General features: G+C 42.4%; 1 protein-coding gene across 7 annotated transcripts in view; it reads left to right on the top strand.

Annotated features, from left to right (window-relative positions):
- ZNF671 (zinc finger protein 671) overlaps positions 1 to 6,273 on the top strand; it is a 57,931-nt gene extending 51,658 nt beyond the window's left edge. For 4 of the 7 annotated variants that reach the window (XM_072825072.1, XM_072825081.1, XM_072825121.1 and 1 more), the window contains 2 exons: positions 2,262 to 2,384; positions 2,993 to 6,273. In XM_072825072.1, coding sequence (XP_072681173.1) covers positions 2,262 to 2,384; positions 2,993 to 4,188 — 1,319 coding nt within the window. In that variant the 3' untranslated portion in view covers positions 4,189 to 6,273. Of the gene's footprint in view, positions 1 to 1,226; positions 1,354 to 2,261; positions 2,385 to 2,992 lie in introns of all 7 variants that reach the window. The other 3 variants (XM_072825136.1, XM_072825025.1, XM_072824983.1) reach the window with 1 other exon arrangement.
- Positions 6,274 to 21,972: the final 15,699 nt, after the last annotated feature.

Genomic DNA, 21,972 nt, shown 5'->3' on the forward strand with positions numbered 1-21,972 from the left:
AGTTCCTGGCCAGTGATGGCCCAGGAGAGGGGGTCAGGCTGTGAGGGCACAGCATGTGTGTTATCAATAATATAACAGCCTCCCAAAGCTATCGATGTTCTGATCCCTTGAACCTCTGGATATGTTAACTCATGTGGCAAAAGGGACTTTATGTGTGTGATTAAGTATATTAACATGAGAGATCATCCAATGGGCCCAGTGTAGTCACAGGAGGATAGAGTCAAGATTTCAGGAAGTAGGGAAGCCTGGGTGGCTCAGTGGTTGAATGTCTGCCTTCCACTCAGCATGATCCCAGGATCCCGGATCAAATCCCATATCCGGCTCCCTGCATGGAGCCTGCTTCTCCCTCTGCCTGTGTCTCTGCCTCTGCCTGTGTGTCTGTCATGAATAAATAAATAAATCTTTTTTAAAAAAGATTTCAGGAAGTAAACAGGTCAGAGTGATAATAATTGCTGACTCTAAAGACAGAGGAAGGGGGCAAGGAGCTAAGGAATGCAGGAGGTCTTCAGAAATTGGGAAAGGTAGGAAAACAAATTCTTCTGAGGAACTGCCAGACAGAACACAATTCTGAGGACATCTTGATTTTATCCTAGTGAAGCCCATTTTGGATTTATAATCTTTACAAGTATAAGAAGATAAATTTGTGTTAACTTAAGCCACAAAGCTGGTTATGATTTGTTACAGCAGCTATAGGAAACTAGTAGTGTGCAGCAGAGAATTGAAAGAAGGCTGAGGGTACCTGAAATATGCATGTAGTTCTGGGTGCCTGCAATTGAAGAAAAGGTCCAGATGGGGAGACCTTCTGGCAGGAATGGAGGCTTTCCTTTGGCAATTAGGGCTTAGAGGTTTGGGACAAGATGGGATCCTGGGTGTATTGACAAGCGTTCTCTCCACGTTGTATGCAGAGTGACATGTGAGGAGACTGGTGTGATGTCTGTGGTGTGAGTGAGAAGAGTCACGGTAGGTAGCTGAAACTATGAGGGAGGTGTGGTCTGAGAAGTGATCTGCACGAGAGGAGTGTAAACTGATGGTCCTGCATCCCCATTCTTGGAGGCTTCCATGAGAATAGTGAGCCCAGGTTTATGTCTAGGGGGTATGATTTAGGGTACCCCAGGGGGATTGGCTGGCAAGTAGGGAGTGGGTAAGCATGACATTGTTATGGGTGGATAGAGTGGGGATACTCAGTCAAGAAACTTCCCTGGACCTTGCTGGCCATGTCATTGCAGGGCTGTGTGATCTCTGAGGACGTGTTTGTGTACTTCTCCTGGGAAGAATGGATGCTCCTTGATGATTCTCAGAGACTTTTATATCAGGATGTGATGCTGGAGAACTTTGCACTTTTAGCCTCACTGGGTAAGGTCTGCATGCCAATACCATCTGCTTTCTCTTTTTTCTCCAGAGACTGCTCTGTCCTTCCCATGGTCAGATCATAGGCACTGCTTCCTTACCTGATCTACCAGGGTAGATGCTATGGGTGTCAGGAGTGTTCTCACCTCTTAGCTAGCCAGTCCTAAAGCCATGCAGCAAAGGAATTGGGAGTTACAAGGTGTGGTTTGCCCAGTCAACCCCACAGTCTTGGTCATTTTCAAGCCTGTTGAATCTGTCCAGAATTAGGGTACCTCTGTGCCTAAGGTTCTGCTCCCTTTCTCCAGGTGACATTTTCTGGGACTTAATTTTTTTTTTTAAGATTTTATTTATTTATTCATGAGAGACACAGAGAGGCAGAGACATAGGAAGAGGGAGGAGAAGCAGGCTCCATGCAGAGAGCCCAGTGTGAGACTTGATCCTGGGACTCCAGGATCATGCCCTGAGCCAAAGGCAGATGCTCAACCACTAAGCCACTCAAGCATCCCATCTGGAACTTAATTGTACCAGGAGTTATAGGCACTCACATAGTCACTACTTAAGGGGACCTTTGTGCTGTTTCTCCAAAACCTTCCTTCAAGGTTTAAAAAAAAAAAAAATTTAAAAGACTTTATTCATTTTAGAGAGAGAAACAGAGAGAGCATGAGCAGGGAGAAGGGGTAGAGGGAGAGAGAGAATACCAAGCAGATTCCACACTGAATGCAGGGCCCTATGATCCCATGACCCTGAATCATGATCTGAGTCAAAACCAAGAGGCAGAAACTCAACCAACTAGCCACCCAGTTGGCACACACCCCCCCCGCCAAGGGTTTTTTTTTTTTTTTTTGTAATTTTTTTTTTAAACTTAGGGAGTGTTCAGTGTTATAGGATGCTCACCTGTCCTATGTCTCCCTTAGGAATTGCATCCTCACGATCTCACTTAGTCACACAACTGAACCCAAGGGAAGATCCCCAGATGCCTGAACAGGTGAATATGAACCCAGCCACAGAGAGAGAGGCTCAGAAGGGACCTGGACCTGGTGAGTAGATATGAGGAAAGGGGATATCAAGATTGGATTCAAAACTATATTAACTTTTCACACCAGTGTTCAGCTTCAAGGCTGGTGGCTACACAAAATTTCTACCCATCCTTCTCCATTCTTGACATTGTAGCTTATCTCCTGTCTGACTTCTAGCCGCTTGCCATCTTCCATCAGCCCTATACCCAGGCCACACTCCTGCTCAGTCTACATTGTTCTTCAGCATTGGCCTACACTTAATGTGTCATGAGATGCACACATATCCCTAAATAATCCTTGAGCACCAGCTATACACCTGTAAGTGGACCTTCCTGGGCCTGCACCTGCCCTTCTGCATAGCACTTGCTGGTCTTCACAGCCAGATACCTACTGGAAGCCACTTGCTGTACTCTATCCTCATATCCCTGTCTTCAAGAGGCCCCTTTCATTCAGTGACCTTCAGAGACCCAGTTCTGCATTGCATCTCCTTCCTCAACCCATCCCTAGCTCTCTTGTCCTATAAACAGTCCCTCTGATGTGTTCCTGGGTGTGTCATACACACATTGACAACAGGGTTGCCCCTCCACAGAAGTCTAACATGCACATCAGCAGTACTTGTCTGCTTTCAGGTTGTCGGTGTGCAGTGGAGGACGAGCAGAGTGTTTCTTTAGAGGGAATGTCACAGGTCAGGACTCCTGTGGCCAGTCTGAAGACCCACCCATGTGACGGATCTGGCTCCAGACTGAGAGGAATCTTACACCTGCCTGAACATGAGGTGGGAGAAGCCCGGCTGAAACCACAGCCATGTGGGGCAAGTTGGAAACACTTCTGGCTCAGTGCGAATCTTCATCAGCGCCACACTGGAGAGAAATCCTTCAGAGGAGGTGAGGGCAGGGACTCCATGAAAAGCCACCAATTCTGTGTACCAGAGAAGACCTTTGTGTATGGTGAGGGTAGAGTGGGCTTTCCAGCCACCTCCAGCCTTCACCTGCACCAGGTTCCCCATGTGAGCCCTAAGCCCCACAAGAGCACCAGGCTTGGGGGAGCCCTTCACTCTAGACAGCAGCAGCAGCACAGATGCATCGAATGTGGGAAATTATTCACCCGCAAGGACACACTTACTCGGCACCAGAGAATCCACACTGGAGAAAGGCCTTATGCATGCAGCAAATGTGGGAAGTTCTTTAGTCAGAGCTGTGACCTCTTTAAACACAAGACCATCCACACTGGAGAAAGGCCTTATGAATGCAGTGAATGTGGGAAGTTCTTTCGACAAATCTCTGGCCTTATCGAACACAGGCGAGTTCACACTGGAGAAAGACTCTATCAGTGCAGTAATTGTGGAAAATTCTTTAGTAGTAAGTCTAACCTCATTAGACACCAAGAAGTTCACACAGGAGCAAGGCCTTATGTATGTAGCACATGTGGGAAAGAGTTCAGCCGCAAACATACACTTGTTCTGCACCAGAGAACTCACACTGGAGAAAGGCCTTATGAGTGCAGTGAATGTGGGAAGGCCTTCAGCCAGAGTTCCCACCTCAATGTACATTGGAGAATTCACAGCAGTGATTATGAGTGCAGCAGATGTGGGAAAGCCTTTAGCTGCATCTCTAAACTTGTTCAGCACCAGAAGGTTCACTCTGGAGAAAATCCTTATGAGTGCAGCAGATGTGGGAAAGCCTTTACCCAAAGGCCAAATCTTATTCGGCACTGGAAAGTTCATACTGATGAACGGCCTTATGTGTGCAGCAAATGTGGAAAAGAGTTCAACCGTAAACACACACTTGTTCTCCACCAGAAGATTCATACTGGAGAAAAGCCTTAATACTACATCAGATATGGGAAATCCTTTAGCCAGTGCCCCCAACTTACTGTTCACTTGAGAATTCCTAGCGGTGATTATGGGTGCTAAGAACATGAGACAGCCTTTACCCAAAGACCAGATCTTATTCAGCCCTGAAAAGTCCACACTGGAGAAAGGCTGTAGCGGTACAGGGAAGGTGCCATCTCCTTATTCAGCCCAATAGCTCTCCCCAGAGTGAAGTTCTGAGAGTATGCCATCATTTAAAAGTAGTACCTCATAGACACAAACATCTGTGCTAGGGAGATTCCTTGTGAGAGCCTGCTATGTCTGGTACTTTCAGGAGCTGTGTTGTACATTGTACACTGCTGAGTCCCTTTGCCAGTGGCAAGAGCTGACCTGCTGTTACCATCTGGGGGAGTCTCCGAGTGCATGTCAGTCACCCTGGCATGCTCAGGCAGGCAGACTTCTTTGCTATCTCCACAGGCTTTATAAGGAGTCGTGATTGGCCTCCATGTCCCATGCCCCCTTCTGTCCGAGTTAGGCATGGAAAGAATCAGCACACAGGATAGGTTTTCCAGGTAGCTTGCAAAAGTTGCTTTTCATGGACTTTTTCATTTGCCCCCTTCTGTCTGAGTTAGGCATGGAAAGAATCAGCACACAAGATGCGTTTTCCAGGTAGCTTGCAAAGGTTGATTTTCATGGACTTTTTCATCTTGTGTGAGACTCCTGTGGATGTATACAGTCTCATGTCCTCTAGCCTTGGAACCACAAACCTCACATCACTCATGTTTCTACAATAATGAAGTACTTCTTCTTTGAGCTGTTTTTAATCTGGAAGGTCCTGCTCATTGTGTGTAGTGTTGAGAACACAGTTGTATTCTAACTACATGAAAGGATAAAGTTGTAAGAGTCCTCAGTTTTCCATGTCTCAAAGAGGAGACTATGATGGCAGAAAAAAGCTCTCACTCCAGGTTTGGCCTAATTTGTGTTGCTACCCAAGGTCTTTTAGGAAAGACCTAAAAGGAAGCTTTGTGAGGCCTTTCATGACAGCCTGGGTGCTAGTTTAATTTGTGGGTCCATAAGTAACTATGTGGAGATGTGGTTGTGACAATCTCCAGTGCATCTAGAAGCAGAATGAGTTTGGTCCCTTTTCCCCTGGACTGTTCATATCACCAAGAACTGTTAAAAGGAGACTGGCCTCTGGTACCTGACAGGGAGCCTGAGTTCAGAATTCAGTAGACCGGTGTCACTGGTGGGAAAACCTACAGGAGCCAGGTGGGAACTGTAATGGATACAGAAACCAAAGTGTGACTAATAAAGAGTTAGAGACATTGCAGCACAGTAGAAGGTACCGTGAAAGGTACCAGGTGCTCACAGTATTCCCATACTGTAGTGAACAGGATGAGAAGAGCACAGAAATTTTCAGGACTTCCAGAGCTATGTCTCCTGTGGTCAAGATCACTTGCAGACAAATAATCTAAATATTTTGTGGATTCCCTTCAACTCGAGATGCCTCAGGTCAGAACTATTTCTATGCTAGCAGGAAACTGGGTGACAGAAAGGAGATCTGGGATTCTAGGGATGTAGTTTTTGTGACTTATTCAATGTTCTTAGTAACTCATATAGAAACCACTTTCATTAGTTGCCAATTTATGCTGCCACTGAGGCAGGACTACTCCCAAGATGCTAGGACAGAGATGATGGAGTAAACAGGGTTGCCTATAGGATTTAATTTGTCTTTTTCCTGTTTTCCTAAGGAGGACTCTTATTTATTTGAGAACTCTCTTCTAACATAGTCATTTTGTAAGTTTCCCTGTAATTCCCTGTAATGTGCAGCATTCCCCACATTTTGATATATTGTGCCTTTGTTTCTAGAATTGGTTTAAAATTGCACTAAAAAGGGTAGCCCTGGTGGCCCAGTGGTTTAGCGCCACCTTTGGCCCGGGGTGTGATCCTGGAGACCCAGGATCAAGTCCCACATCTGGCTCCCTGCGTGGAGCCTGCTTCTCCCTCTGCCTGTGTCTGCCTCTCTCTCTCTGTCTGTGTCTGTCATGAATAAATAAATACAATCTTAAAAATAAAATAAAATAAAATTGCACTAAAAAATATCTAGCTTTATTTCTAGTGACTTCTGAGTATCTGGCTTTGACACTCTGTTAAGATAAGGCCCGTGGGATTTATTTTTTTTTTTAAAGATTTTTTTTTAATTTATTTATTCAGAGAGCGAGATTGAGAGGCAGAGACACAGGCAGAGGGAGAAGCGGGCTCAATGCAGGGAGCCCGACGCCGGCCTCGATCCCGGGTCTCCAGGATCACACCCCGGGCTGCAGGCGGCACTAAACCGCTGCACCACCGGGGGTGCCCGGCCCATGGGATTTATTATGTATTGTTTAATATCCAAAAATTGGGCAGCCCAGGTGGATCAGCGGTTTAGTGCCACCTTCAGCCTGGGGCGTGATTCTGGAGACCCAGGATTGGGTCCCACATTGGGCTCCTTGCGTGGAGCCTGCTTCTCCCTCTGCCTGTGTCTCTGCCTTTCTCTCTCTCTCTCTCTCTCTCTCTCTCTGTGTGTCTGTGTGTGTGTCTCAAGAATAAATAAATAAAATCTTTTAAAAATAATAATAATAATAATATCCAAAAATTTCCTGACCATACCAAGTCCCAGTTTGTTTTGCTGATGGTTTCCAACTGGCATAATGGTTAGATAGTCCAGCTTGACTGTATTACCAGAAATACATAAAAACCTCCTACTGGGATCTTCTGACTCTCTGGAAGCCAGGGTTCATCACTCACATATTTGTGGCTTAATCTGGGAGAGTGTGTGAATAAGAATCTGGGAAACTGCCTGGATATTTGACTCCAATATGGTCCTGCATTTTCTTTTTCTTGCTATGTTACATCCTTTGCTTTTAAGAAAACCTCATATGAATATGTTCTGTGGAGTCTTGCAAGTATTTTAATTACAGTACTTGTGAGACATTTGCAGTTGGTGATGAGGATGGGATATTTGACACAACCCTTGATTCTAGTTCAAATAATAATGCCTAAGAGGAGACTGCCTGGCTGGCTCACTGGTAGAGCATGTGACTCTTGATCTCAGGGATCGTGAGTTCAAGCCCCCATCCCCCCCATTGAGTGTGGAGCCTACTTTTTAAAAAATGATGTATTGCACAGGAAGAAAGATGACAGAGGCTGATAAGGAAGGATTTTTGTCAACAGGTTGGTTTCCAGACCATCCTTGGGTTCCATATGCAGAAATGCTGCACCCAGAAAGAGGAGGAAAAACGTTAAGTGACAACTGGAGTTTGTAGGTCCATGCTAAATAGATTATAAATCAAATACAAACAGAGGATGTCAGCCAAGAGTGTGGTTCCTTGGCTGTACCCACCCCCCACTTATTCTAGTAAAAATAAAAGCATCAGAGAGGCAGCTAGAGGCTCTCAAAGCTGTAGATTACAACCTATGGTTCAGTATGATACCATACCTTCTATCGCCATCCCTCTGAGCCAGCTGATGATTGCCACAATAAAAGGGGAGACATATGTGAGGCATGATGCTATGCATCTCTTTGTTCAACTCTCTTGGGGTTTAATGTTGGGAGAAAGAAGGATTCTTCAGAAAAAAGGTAATTATAAATAAAAGACATGGAAGCAATCTCAGAATAACTGAATTAGATAAAGATGTTCAGGAGGTTAATTAAAAGTGACATCTTTTAAAAGGAGAAGATAGGGATCCCTGGGTGGCTCAGCGGTTTGGTGCCTGCCTTTGGCCCAGGACATGATCCTGGAGTCCTGGGATCGAGTCCCACGTTGGGCTCCCAGCATGGAGCCTGCTTCTCCCTCTCCTGTGTCTCTACTTCTCTCTCTCTCTCTATGTCTATCATAAATAAATAAATCTTTTAAATAAATAATAAAAAGAGAAGGTAGATGGAATAGTTACTAAAATTTTCATGGATCACTGTAAGAAACTGGTAATCTGTTCAAAGTACTGGGACAAATTCTCCCAATTCATCTTAGTCATAATGAACTTTTAAAATGTTAAGACTGGGGATCCCTGGGTGGCGCAGCGGTTTGGTGCCTGCCTTTGGCCCAGGGCGCGATCCTGGAGACCCGGGATCGAGTCCCACGTCGGGCTCCCGGTGCATGGAGCCTGCTTCTCCCTCTGCCTGTGTCTCTGCCTCTCTCTCTCTCTGTAACTATCATAAATAAAAATAAATAAATAAATAAATAAATAAATAAATAAATAAATAAATAAAATGTTAAGACTAGGGGATCCCTGGGTGGCTCAGTGGTTTAGCACCTGCCTTCGGCCCAGGATGTGATCCTGGAGTACCAGGATCAAGTCCTACATTGGGCTCCCTGCATGGAGCCTGCTTCTCCCACTGCCTGTGTCTCAGCCTCTCTCTCTCTCTCTCTCTGTCTCTCATGAATAAATAAAATCTTTAATAAAATAAAATAAAATATTAAGACTATAAAAAAGAGGCTTCTATAATCCTCTTAGAACCTATTCTGATTATAACCAGGCAAGGAAATGCAGAAGATTATGACTAAGTGATGGGAAGGTCAGGGTCTCATGACCTTGCAGAAGGGACCCCAAGTCTACTTTGAATCATACTGGTAACATGGCTTGAGGGCAGTAAAAAAAAAATATACAATTACTAGACTTGATGATCTATGTATTGTTACAACTTAAAAGTCAAATGAAAATTGAGAGGGAAATATCAGGAATGTTATTCTATAGGAGGCTTACAGGTGAGAGTAAAGTCCACAAAGGAATTTCTGGACAGAAACCATGTATGAGGGATTCCTGGGTGGCTCAGCGGTTGAGCATCTGTCTGCCTTCGGCTAGGGTTGTTATCCTGGAGTCCCTGGATGGAGTCCTGCATCAGGCTCCCTGCATGGAGCCTGCTTCTCCCTCTGCCTATGTCTCTGCCTCTCTCTCTCTCTATCTCTCATGAATGAATAAATAAAATCTTAAAAAAAAAAAAAAAGAAACCATGTATGATTATTGCCTCCCCCAACCATAGTGTGTTATTGGAATGGATATGATGTCATATAAATCTACCTAGTCCTTTTTCTTTTAAGTAAGCTCTATGCCCAATATGGGGCTTGAACTCAGGACCCCAAATTCAAGAGTCACATTCTCTACAGACTGAGCCAGCCAGGTTTCCCAAGTTAAGGACCTTCTATTTTTTTTTAATTAAAATTTTTATGGGGGATGCCTGGATGGCTCAGCAGTTGAGCCTTTGGCTCAGGGTGTGATCCCAGAGACCCAGGATCGAGTCTCACTTCCAGCTTCCTACATGGAGCCTGCTTCTCTCCCTCTGCCTGTTTCTCTGCCTCTCTCTGTGTCTCCCATGAATAAATAAATAAAATCTTTTAAAAAAAATTTTTTTTTAGGGATACCTGGGTGGCTAAGCGGTTGAGTGCCTGCCTTAGGTCCTGGGCATGATCCTTGGGTCCCAGGATCAAGTCCCATATCGGGCTCCCTGCATGGAGCTTCTCCATGCCTGTGTTGTCTCTGCCTCTCTCTCTGTCTCTCTCTCTGTCTCTCATGAGTGAATAAATAAAATCTTAATTTTTTTTCTCCTCCCCATTCCCTTGGTGGAATTTACTAATCAGTGACTATAGGATGTCAATTAAAATTGATAGTGGGACATAATTCCTCTATCCCACAATCGGGTTATTATCAGTCTAGAAGTTTGTTTCCCAAGAGTGAGGCATCTCTTCAATATTTTAACGCTAATTACTCTTCATTTCATTTCATTTACTCATTTGCAAAATGAAAGCAGGTATTATTGACTTAATCCAGAATTAAATCATCATTTTGGAAATTTGGGAGAAAAAAGTTCTTTTTCTCCCTACTGTGTAAAATGTGGCTTGTAAAACAATATTAGAAAAGATATATAAAATTTTACATGTTTGGCATCTGGATAGTTTTCCCACACGTCTTTACCTTTGCAGGCCACACTAACAAACTCCAAATTATAAGTCATGCTTGAATATTATTTTTATGAAAGATGATGTCAATATTGGGTAAGGGGAAATGGACTTAAAATAATGTTTCAACCAAAGACTAAGTGTATATTTGAGAAATTCAGTGACATTTCCAAAGTTAGGCATTTTTCTAATGTTTGTGAGAAAAACATTTCATAATTTATTATCTCTTTCCTCTAAGAATTTCTTGTTCAGAAACACTGCTAAAAACATGCTAAGATTATTACCATCCATATTTTACATTCTATATAATATAGCTTCATTTCATTTTCTATTAAATTTTTTTAGATTTATTTACTCATGAGAGACATAGAGAGGCAGAGACATAGGCAGAGGGAGAAGCAGATTCCCTGCCAGGAGCCTGATGCGGGACTGGATCCCAGGACTCCAGGATCATGCCCTGAGCCAAAGGCAGACACTCAACCACTGAGCCACCCAGGCGTCCATTTTTTCCATTAATTTTTAATTTCAGTGAATGCAAATATTCAAAAACTGTTTTGTTCCATCTGGTTTGGTTCATGCTTAGTAATACTTTACTTATAAAACTTCGAAAACATGGGGACCTGGGTGGCTCAGTTGGTTGGGCATCAGCTTTGGGCTCAGGTTATGATCCGAGAGCCCTGGGATAGAGCCCCTGATCAGGCTCCCTGATCAGCAGTGAGCCTGCTTCTCCCTCTCCTTCCCACTTGTGCTCTCTTTCACTACCTCAAATAAATTTAAAAATAAATAAAATATTTGGGATCCCTGGGTGGCGCAGCGGTTTAGCACCTGCCTTTGGCCCAGGGTGCGATCCTGGAGACCCGGGATCGAATCCCACGTCGGGCTCCCAGTGCATGGAGCCTGCTTCTCCCTCTGCCTGTGTCTCTGCCTCTCTCTCTCTCTCTCTGTGACTATCATAAATAAATAAAAAATTTTAAAAAATAAATAAATAAATAAAATATTTAAAACTTTGAAAACACACTGCAATATTTTTATCTTAAAGAGATTTATTAAAGAGCAAGTGGGAGGGGAGGGACAGAGTGAGAGGGAAAAAGGGAATCCCAAGGAGACTCTGCTGAGCCCAGAGCCCAATATAGAACTCGATCCCATGACCTCCAGATCATGACCTGAGCCTAAATCCAGAGTTGAACTCTCAAATGACTGAGCTATCCAGATACCCAAGTTGTTTCCTGCTGTTCATCCAGTGCCCTGGAAGGCTGGTATTCATCATTCATTTAGACAATATGAGGAATAATATTTTTTGAATATTGAAAAACAATTAAAAATACAGAAAATAAGACTTTACATAATACCATTAAATGAAAGGCTAAGTAAATACTTAAACTTCTTTTCTTAGAAAAAGTATTGTGGTAAAGAGAACTCTCAAAATTAGTGATGGAAGGATACATTTTTGAAAGGTTCTAGAAGAGATATAAAAATATATTAATATTAAAGTGGGAAGAATAACAAGGACTGTGAATACATCACACAGACAGCATTTACTTATGTGGAAATTTTACAGCAAATCTCAAATATACAATTTTATTCAATTAGGGTTTTGTTTTTGTTTTTTTTTTTTTTTTTTTTTTTTTTTTTTTTAATTTTTATTTACTTATGATAGGCACACAGTGAGAGAGAGAGAGGCAGAGACACAGGCAGAGGGAGAAGCAGGCTCCATGCACCAGGAGCCCGACGTGGGATTCGATCCCGGGTCTCCAGGATCGTGCCCTGGGCCAAAGGCAGGCGCCAAACCACTGCGCCACCCAGGGATCCCTGTTTTTGTTTTTTGAGAGAGAGACAGGGCATGGGGTCACACAAGTGGAGGGATTGGGGCAAAGGGAGAGGAAGAATCTTAAACAGACTCCGTGCTCCATGCAGAGACTGCTGTGGGGATAAATCTCACAACACTGGGATCACGACTTCAGCTGAAATCAAAAGTCAGATGCTTAACTGACTGAGCTACCCAGGCGCCCCAGGTATGTATTTTTTTTAAAGGTAAAAAGTTTATTTCATAAAGCAAGTATTTTTATTGTACCAATAATAATATAAAATCATTATCAAGTGTCTACATTATTTTTTGCCTCCACACAGGTATGCTCAGTGTTTTTAAGAATGAAGAAAATTTGAGGATCCCTGGGTGGCTCAGCGGTTTATCACCTGCCTTCGGCCCAGGATGTGATCCTGGAGTCCCGGATCCAGTCTCGCATCGGGCTTCCTGCATGGAACCTGCTTCTCCCTCTGCCTGTGTCTCTGCCTCTCTGTCTGTGCCTCTCATGAATAAATAAATAAAATCTTTAAAAAAAAAAAAAAAAGAATGAAGAAATTTTTGGGTCCCTGGATGGCTAAATCGGTTAAGCAACTGCCTTCGGCTCAGGTCATAATCCCGGAGTCCTGGGATTGAGCCCAGTGTTGGGCTCCTTATTCAGTGGGGAGTTTGCCTCTCCATTTCCCTCTGCCCCTCACCTCACCCAGGCTTGGTCTCTCGCTCTCTCTCTCTCTCTCAAATAAATAAAAATCTTTTTTAAAAAAAAGAATGAGGAAAATTTCACTTTGGAAGCAAAATGATTAGTGACTCTAGTAAGTCAACTGCTCAGATTAATTCTACATCCTTTCAGACTTCACTGCTAAAATTTCTCTAAAGTATTAATTTTTTCATCATCAATTGATGTTTCCCCAGAGCTTTATCTGCCACCACCTTTGAATCACTACATAGTCACTGGTTTTTGCCTAATTTTAAAAAAAGATTTTATTTATTTATTCATGAGAGACACACAGAGAGAGGCAAAGACATAGAGAGGGAGATCATGCTCCCTGAAGGGAGCTCCATGCGGGACTCAATCCCAGGACCCCAGGATCACGCCCTGAGTCCAAGGCAGACGCTCTACCACTGAGCTACCCAGACGTCCCCTTTTTTCCTAGTTTTTATTTAAATTCCAATTTGTTGGGACGCCTGGGTGGCTCAGTGGTTGAGCGTCTGCCTTCGCGGCTCAGGGCATTATCCTGGTTTGGGATGAGTCCCGCATGGGGCTCCGGCTTCTCTCTCTACCTGTGTCTCTTCCTTTTTCTCTGTCTCTCACAAACAAACAAACAAACAAACAAAAATTTTTAAATATTTATTTATTCATGGGAGACACACAGAGAGAGGCAGAGACATAGGCAGAGGCAGAGAGAGAAGCAGGCTCCATGCAGGAAGCCCAATGCGGGACCCATTCCCGGGTCTCCAGGATCACACCCTGGGCTGAAGGCGGACATCCAACCGCTGAGCCACCCAGGCGCCCCAACAAATGTTTTTTTAAAAAAGAATCTGTATTCTGGTTTGCCTCTTTTCCCCCTACTATGTTCATGTGTTTCCTCTTTCTTTCTTTCTTTCTTTCTTTCTTTCTTTCTTTCTTTCTTTCTTTCTTTCTTTCTTTCTTTCTTTCTTTCTTTCTTTCTTTCTTTTCTTTCTTTCTTCCTTTCTTTCCTTTCTTTCCTTTCTTTCCTTTCTTTCTTCTCTTTCTTCTCTTTCTTTTTTTTATTCATGAGACACACACAGAGAGAGGTAGAGACACAGGCAGAGGGAGAAACAGGCTCCCCACAGGGAGCCCTATGTGGGACTCAATCCCAGGACCCCTGGATCCTGCCCCAAGCTGAAGGCAGACGCTCAACCACTAAGCCACCCAGGCATCCCTTGTGTTTGGTTTCTTAAGTTCCACGTGAGTGAAATCATATGGTACATGTCTTTCTCTGAGTATTTCACTTAGAATAATACTTTCTAGTTCCACCCACATCTTTGCAAATGGGAACATGTCATTCTTTTTTATGGATGATTAATATTCTATTGTATATGTAAATACACATCTTTTTTTTAAGATTTATTTATTTATTCATGAGAGACACGGAGAGAGAGAGGCAGAGAGAGAAGCAGGCTCCTCACAGGGACTTGATCCCGGATCCCAGGATCATACCCTGAGCCGAAGGCAGATGCTCAACCACTGAGCCACCCAGGCATCCCTACCCCACATGGACTTCTGAGCTCTTTCTATAATTAGGGTGTTGTTGATAATGCTGCTATAAATATTGAGGTGCATGTATCTCTTCAAATCAGCATCTTTGTGTCCTTTGGGTAAATACCTAGAAGTGCAATTGCTGGATCATAGGATAGTTCTATTTTTAACTTTTTGAGGAATCTCCATACAGTATTCCAGAGTGGCTGCACCAGTTTGCATTCCTATCAACAGTGTAAGAGGGTTCCCCACTCTCTGCATCCTGACAAACACCTGTTGTTGCCTGTGCTATTAATTTTCGCCATTCTGACTAGTGTGAGGTGAAATGTCATAGTAGTTTTGATTTGTATTTCTCTGATGATGAAAGATGTTGAGCATCTTTTCATGTGTCTGTTAGGCATCTGCATGTCTTTTTTGGAAAAATGCCTATTTATGTGTTCCACCCATTTCTTTTCGGGTGTTAAGTTTTATAAATTCTGTATATATTTTGTTTTTGTTTTTTTTTTAAGACTTTATTTATTTATCCATGAGAGACACGGGGAGAGGGAGAAGCAGGCTCCATGCAGGGAGTCCAATATGGGATTCGATCCTAGGACTCCAGAATCACACCCTGGGCAGATGGCAGGTGCTAAACCGCTGAGCCACCCAGGGATTCCCCCCTAAATTCTGTATATATTTCGGATACAAACCCTTTATCAAGTATGTCGTTTGCAGGAGCTTCTGAGTGGCTCAATTAGTTGAGCATCTGACTCTTGATGTCAGTTCAGGTCACCATCTCAGGGTCGTGACATCAAGCTCTGTGTCAGACCCTGGGCTCTGCTTGGAGTCTGCTTGAGATTCTCTCCCTCTCCCTCTGCCCCTCTCACTCTCTCTGTCTCTCAAGTAAAAAAAAAAAAAAAAAAAAAGGTATGTCATTTGCAAATATCTTCTCCCAAGAAGAATTTGTTGACTAGTTCTTTCACTACATAGAAGTTTTTTATCTTGACGAAATTCTGATACTTCATTTTTGCTTTTGTTTCCCTTGCTTCAGGAGACATATCTAGTGAGAAGTTGCTTCACCTCACGTCAAACAGGTTACTGCCTCTGTTCTCCTCTAGGATTTTGATGGTTTCTTATCTCACATTTAGGTATTTCATCCATTTTTTAATTTATTTTTTGTGTATGATGTAAGAAAGTGATCTAGTTTCATTCTTTCACATGTTGCTGTCCAGTTTTCCCAATACCATTTTTCTTAAAAAATAATTTATTTATTCATGAAAGAAACAGACAGGCAGAGACACAGGCAGAGGGAGGAGCAGGCTGCTGGTGGGGAACCTGAGGCCGGACTTGATCCCAGGACCCTGGAATCATGACCTGAGCCAAAGGCAGATGCTCAACCACTGAGCCACCCAGGTGTCCCCAATACCATTTCTTGAAGGGATTGTCTTTTTTTTTTCCATTAAATATTCTTTCCTAAAAAAAAAAATTATTTCCTACTTTGTGGAAGATTAGTTGACCATATAGATGTGGGCTCATTTCTGGGTTTTCTATTCTGTTCCATTGATCTATGTGTCTGTTTTTGTGCCATTACCATATTGTTTGTTAATCACTACAGCTTTGTAAAAGAACTTGAATTCCAGAATTGTGATGCCTCCATCTTTGCTTTTCTTTTTCAAGATTACTTTGGCTCTTTGGGGAATTTTGTGGTTCCCTATAAAATTTAGGATGGTTTGTTCTAGCTTGTGAATAATGCTGGTGTTGTTTTGATAGGGCTTGCATTAAATGTATAGAATGTTTTGGGTAATATAGATATTTTAACAATGTTTGTTCTTCTAATCCATGAACATGGAATGTTTTTCCATTTCTTTGTGTTATCTTCAATTTTTTTAATCAATGTTTTATGGTTTTCAGAGTACAGATCTTTTACCTTTTTGGTTAGGTTTATTCCTAGGTATCTTATGGTCATTTGTGCAATTGTAAATGGCATCAATTTTTTTTCTCTTTCTGCTTCTTCATGATTGGTGGATAAAAATGCAACAGATTTCTGTATGTTGATTTTTTATCCTGTGACTTTACTGAATTCATGTATTAGTTCTAGGAATTTTTTGGTGGAGTCTTTCGGGTTTTCTATACAGAATATCATGTCATCTGCAAATAGTGAATGTGTGACTTCTTCCTTGCCAGTTGTGGATGGCTTTCATTTTCATTTGTTGTCTGATTGCTGAGGCTAGGACTTCCAGGACTGTGTTAAATAACAGTGGTATGAGTGAACTTCCCTGTCTTGTTCCTGACTATTGAGGAAGAGCTCTCAGTTTTTCCCCAGTGAGGATGATATTAGCTGTGGGTCTTTCATATATGGCCTTTATGATGTTGAGGTACGTTCCCTCTATCTCTACTTTGTTGAGTTTTTTTTTTTAAAGATTTTATTTATTCATGAGAGAGAGAGAGGCAGACACAGGCAGAGGGAGAAGCAGACTCCGTGCAGGGGGCCTGATGTGGGACTCGATCCCAGAACCCTGGGATCATGCCCTGAGCCAAAGGCAGACGCTCAACAACTGAGCCACCCAGGTGTCCCGAGTGTTTTTTTTTTTTTTTAATCATGAATAGATGTTGTACTTTGTCAGATGCTTTTTCTGCATCTATTGAGAGGATCATATGGTTCTCATCCTTTCTTTTACAAATGTGGTGTATCACATTGGTTGATTTGCAAATTTTGAATCACCCTTTAAGTCTAGGATAAATCCCAATTGATCATGGTAAGTAATTCATTTAATGTACTGTTTGCTTAGCTAGTATTTTATTGAAATTTTTTATATTCATGTGCACCAGGGATATTGGCCTGTAGTTGTCTTTTTTAGAGAAGTCTTTGTCTGGTTTTGGAATCAGGGTAATTCTGGCCTCATAGAATGATTTTGGAAGTTTTCCTTCCATTTCTATTTTTTGGAATAATATGAGAAGAATGGTATCACCCCTTTTTTTAATTTTTATTTATTTATTTATTTATTTATGATAGTCACAGAGAGAGAGAGAGAGGCAGAGGGAGAAGCAGGCTCCATGCACCGGGAGCCTGACGTGGGATTCGATCCCGGGTCTCCAGGATCGCGCCCTGGGCCAAAGGCAGGCGCTAAACCGCTGCGCCACCCAGGGATCCCTCACCCCTTTGTTCAATGTTTGGTAGAACTCCTCTGTGAAGCCATCTGTCCCTAGACTTTTGCTTGTTGGGAGATTTTTGATTACTGATTCAATTTCCTGGCTGGTTATTGGTCAGTTCAAGTTTTTTATTTCTTCCTGTTTCAGTTTTGGTAGTTTATATATCTGTAGGAATTTATCCATTTTTTCCCACATTGTCCAATGTGTTGTCATATAGATTTTCATAATATTCTGTTATACTTGTTTGTATTTCCGTGGTGCTGGTTGTTATTTCTCCTCTTTCACTGTGATTTTACTTACCTGGGTCCTTTCCTTTTTCTTTTTGAACAGTCTGGCTAGCAGTTTATCAATTTTATTAATTTTTTCAAAGAACCAGATCCTCATTTCAAGGACCTATTCTAATGTTCTTTTAGTTTCTATATCATTTATTTCTGTTCTAATCTTTATTATTTCCCTCCTTCTCCTGGCTCAGGGCTTCATTCGTTGTTCTTTTCCTAGCTCCCTTAGGTGTATGATTAGATTGTGTACTGAGATTTTTTTTTAAGATTTTATTTATTATTCATGAGAGACACAGAGAGAGGCAGAGACATAGGCAGAAGGAGGAGAAGCAAGCTCCATGCAAGAAGCCCGATGTGGGACTTGATCCTGGAACTCCGGATCACACCCTGAGCGGAAGGCAGACGCTCAACCACTGAGCCACCCAGGCGTCCCTGTGTACTGAGATTTTTCTTGCTTAACTGACTGCGCCACCCAGGTGACCCCCAGAGCAAAGGTTTCTAATGGACATTTCCTGAGTGTCTCTGCAGTGAGTGGAGGAGGCTAAAGAATTAAAGGGCTGAGATTCCAGGATCTCCACTGCTGAGAATGCCACACACTGAAGCCACCTAGCCACCTACTTCTTTGGCTTGAAACCATAACTCAAGAAGGAGGCCATTAGATGCAGGAAGTTCCAATGCCCTAGACACCTACATAAGCAAACTGAAACTTCAAGCAAATTATTGTAAATGCCTTAAGGGTAAGAAATCAAAACCTAAGAACACCCAATCACAAACAAGCAACTAGGCTTTCCTAAATGAGGCAATTCCTTAAGCTATAGCCAATCTTATAACTTCTTTGCTTTGTTTCCCCTTTTTGTCTACAATGGACTTCTCTCTAGTTTGGTTTGATGCTGCCCAATTGCATTTGCTGTATACTCAAACATGCTGTTTGAAATATGATTTTACCTCACTTTATCTTTTAACAGAGCTAATTTTTGTTTTTAAAGATTTTATTTATTTATTTGATAGAGCACAAGCAGGAGAAGTAGGAGAGGGAGAAACTGGCTCTCTGCTGAGCAGGGAACCTGGTGCAGGACTTGATCCCAGGACCCTGGGATCACTACCTGAGCCAAAGGCAGATGCTTAACTGACTGAGCCACCCAGGGACCCCTAACAGAGTTACCTTAAAAAAACAAAAACAAAAAAACAAAAAAACACACACACAAGGCTCACCCTTGCTCAGTAGTGCTTTTATTTATTTTTTTAAAAAGATTTTGTTTATTTACTTGTTTATTTTTTAAAGACTTTATTTATTTGAGAGAGATGGCCATAGATAGAGCACTAGCAGAGGGGGAAGGGCAAAGGGAGAGGAAAAAGCAGACTCTTTGCCCAGCAGGGAGCCTGATGTGAGGCTCCATTCTGGACCCTGGGATCATGACCTGAGCCAATTGGCAGAAACTTAACCAACTGGGCTACCTTGGCGCCCTAAAAGATTTTATTTTTAAGTAATCTCTATACCCAACGTGGGTTCTGAACTTACAACCCTGAGATCAAGTTGGTCTATCAACTGAGCCAGGCAGCGCCCCTCAGTGCTGCTCTTATTAAGGAAAGCTTTCTCACTGCCCAGTGTAGTATTCCATCCAGTCCCCTTGTATGACAAAATCATGACCTCTCCTTGTTTCCATTGCACCTGCCACATTCTAACATGCAACATAATTTAGTAGTTCTGCTTTCAGGTTTCCTCTGTTTTCCTTGAACCTAAGAAATGCCACATGAATGCAGGACTGCTTGTCTTATGCCTGCATTTTTCCCATACACCTACCAAAAGTTCCTGAAAACCCAGTATGTGTTCAATTCACATTTGGTAGAACAGTGAATAAATACGACATTTCAACTTCCCCCTTATTTTAACTACCCCAGGTACTGTAAATTTCCTCTTTAAGTCTCTATCCAAAGTGGTGTGAAAATTAGTAAAGGAAACCACAGATAATGTGGAGTCAAGAGACCCTAAAAGAGGATGCTGGTGTGACATATATAATCACGAGGAAAAAGGAATACAATTTTAATCTTGACAAGGGAGGATACTTTGTGGTACGAATTTAATATCCTGCTTTTAACAAAAAGGATGCTCTGTCCTTAAATCAGCAATGATGTACTAACCATGACATGCAGTAAATGAAACACTGCCGCACTCTCAAAATTTTGTTCTTCAATGACTTTTATTGAAAGACACCCTCTCAAATCTCCTAAGACCTAATAAAAGCTGGCTTTACCTTTGTCTCTTCAGATTTGCTTGTGATTTACCATAGTGTGGTTATCTAGGTTGAAATTCCTCTGTTATTCTTGAATAAGCTTAATTTACTAGCAAATTAACTGCTATTATTTTTAAGATTGACAGTAGTATTTCTCAGTGTTTTCAGGAATAAAAAAAAATCACGTTTTTAAGATAAAAGCCTCAGAATAACCAAACACATTAGTCCAGCACATTTTTTTTTTATTAGTTTGATTCTCTCTCTTCTCAGACTCTTAGAGCCTTCTTCTAAAAGTTCTCTGAGGCTGTCATTCTTTTTTAACCTTTACTGATGTGTAGGGAGATGGAACATGGGTTTTCTAAGAGCTATTCTTCCACTAAATAGCTGAAATGGGTATTTCACCACTGTTTTTCCAATATAATTTCAAATACTGAAGCAACAGTACTGCTAGGGCCTGAAGAAAGAAGGATCATTCCCAGCAAGGAGATGAGATCACTGGGTTCAGATAACCCTTTATTTCAGGGCTCAGATTGTCTCTGCACACATGCTCCAAATGAAAATGACAATATCTGTTCTGTACCCAAAACAGCATCACTTAAGCTCCTTTGTGTTTGAGATGATGTCAGATTTGTAAAAGATATTGAGGATACCTGAGAATATAGAGTAAGAAATATATGGGTAGGGGCTAGTGGGTGGCTTGGCTGATTGGGTATCGGCCTTTGGCTCAGGTCATGATCTCAGGGTCCTGGGACCCAGTCCCTCATCAGGCTCTCTGCTTAGCAAAAAGCCTTCTCCCTCTCCCTCTGCTGGTGTTATTTCTCTCTTTCTCTCAAATACATAAATAAAATTAAAAAAAAAAAGAAATATATGGATAAAAGTGTTCCTCAATAGATGGGACACAATCACTATACAGGCAAGAGAGGATTAGTGTGGAGCCAGAAGCCGAACCTGTCACTGACCACTTCATTCAGGGTGGCCTAACATTCCTGCTCTTCTTCAATATCAGAAAACTATATGGGGTGTGAAAAAGGAAACCACAGGCCCCAAATGGAGTCACTTCTGCTAGGCCATGTCACCAAACCAGGGAGTAATTCCAAAGCTCAATGCATTTTCAAACTCCCTCAGAAATTTAGTTCCAAGCTCAGTAAGGGATTTTCTGGTCAGTACCAAAAAGGTACTCTGCCACATAGATGGGCCATCTCAATTCCCCAAAGAAATATGAGGGACTCTCCTAATAAGACTCTTTTGTCCCCACAATAAGGTGATCTTACCTGACATCATCCTTTGTTCTGTTTATGACATTTAGGTCCTATCTTTAAAAACCTTTCCCTTTCTGTAGCGCTTTGGAGCTGCCCTCTACTTGCTAGATGAGATGCTGCCCAAGTCACAAATCACTGACTAAAGCCTAAAGACCTTAACAATGTCTTAGACTTAATTTTAAACAGGGGCTTTTGTGGAACGCCTGGGTGGCTAGGCAGTTGAGCATCAGCCTTTGGCTCAGGGCATGATCCCGGAGCCCAGGATCCAGTCCTATATCCGGTTTATGTGTGGGGCCTGCTTCTCCCTCTCCTAGGTCTCTGCCTCTCTCTCTGTCTCGCATGAATAAATAAAATATTTTAAAAAAACAAAAACAGGGCAGCCCGGGTGGCTTGGCGGCTTAGTGCCGCCTTCAGCCCAGGGCCTGATCCTGGAGACCCGGGATCGAGTCCCACGTCGGGCTCCCTGCATGAAGCCAGCTTCTCCCTCTGCCTGGTGTGTCTGCCTCTCTCTCTCTCCTCTCTGTGTTTCTCATGAATAAATAAATAAAATCTTAAAAAAAAAAAAAAAAAAACAGGTAATTTTGTATTCGTCCTAACCAATTCCAAAACTGACTAACATTTCGGGATACAAGCATTGATGAGCAACATCTTTCAACTATGTACATTCATTATATATCTGGAGTGCTGTACGAAATGACATGTAATTTACCAAAGTAAAAGGATTTGAGAGCACCTAAAATAATAGTGTGTTGGAAGCTGACTGAACTTCCTGGAGTCTAAAATTATGACCTTTCTCCGCCTTTATTTATCTTTAAAGTTTTTATTTACTTATTAATGAGAAACACGCGGGCGGGGGGGGGGGGGCGGGCGCAGAGACACAGGCAGAGGAAGAAGTAGGCTCCCTGCAGGGAGGCTGACCTGGGACTCCGGTTCTCCAGGATCAGGCC

The sequence above is a fragment of the Canis lupus genome, chromosome 1 (assembly GCF_048164855.1).
Source record: "Canis lupus baileyi chromosome 1, mCanLup2.hap1, whole genome shotgun sequence".
Lineage (NCBI taxonomy): Eukaryota > Metazoa > Chordata > Mammalia > Carnivora > Canidae > Canis > Canis lupus.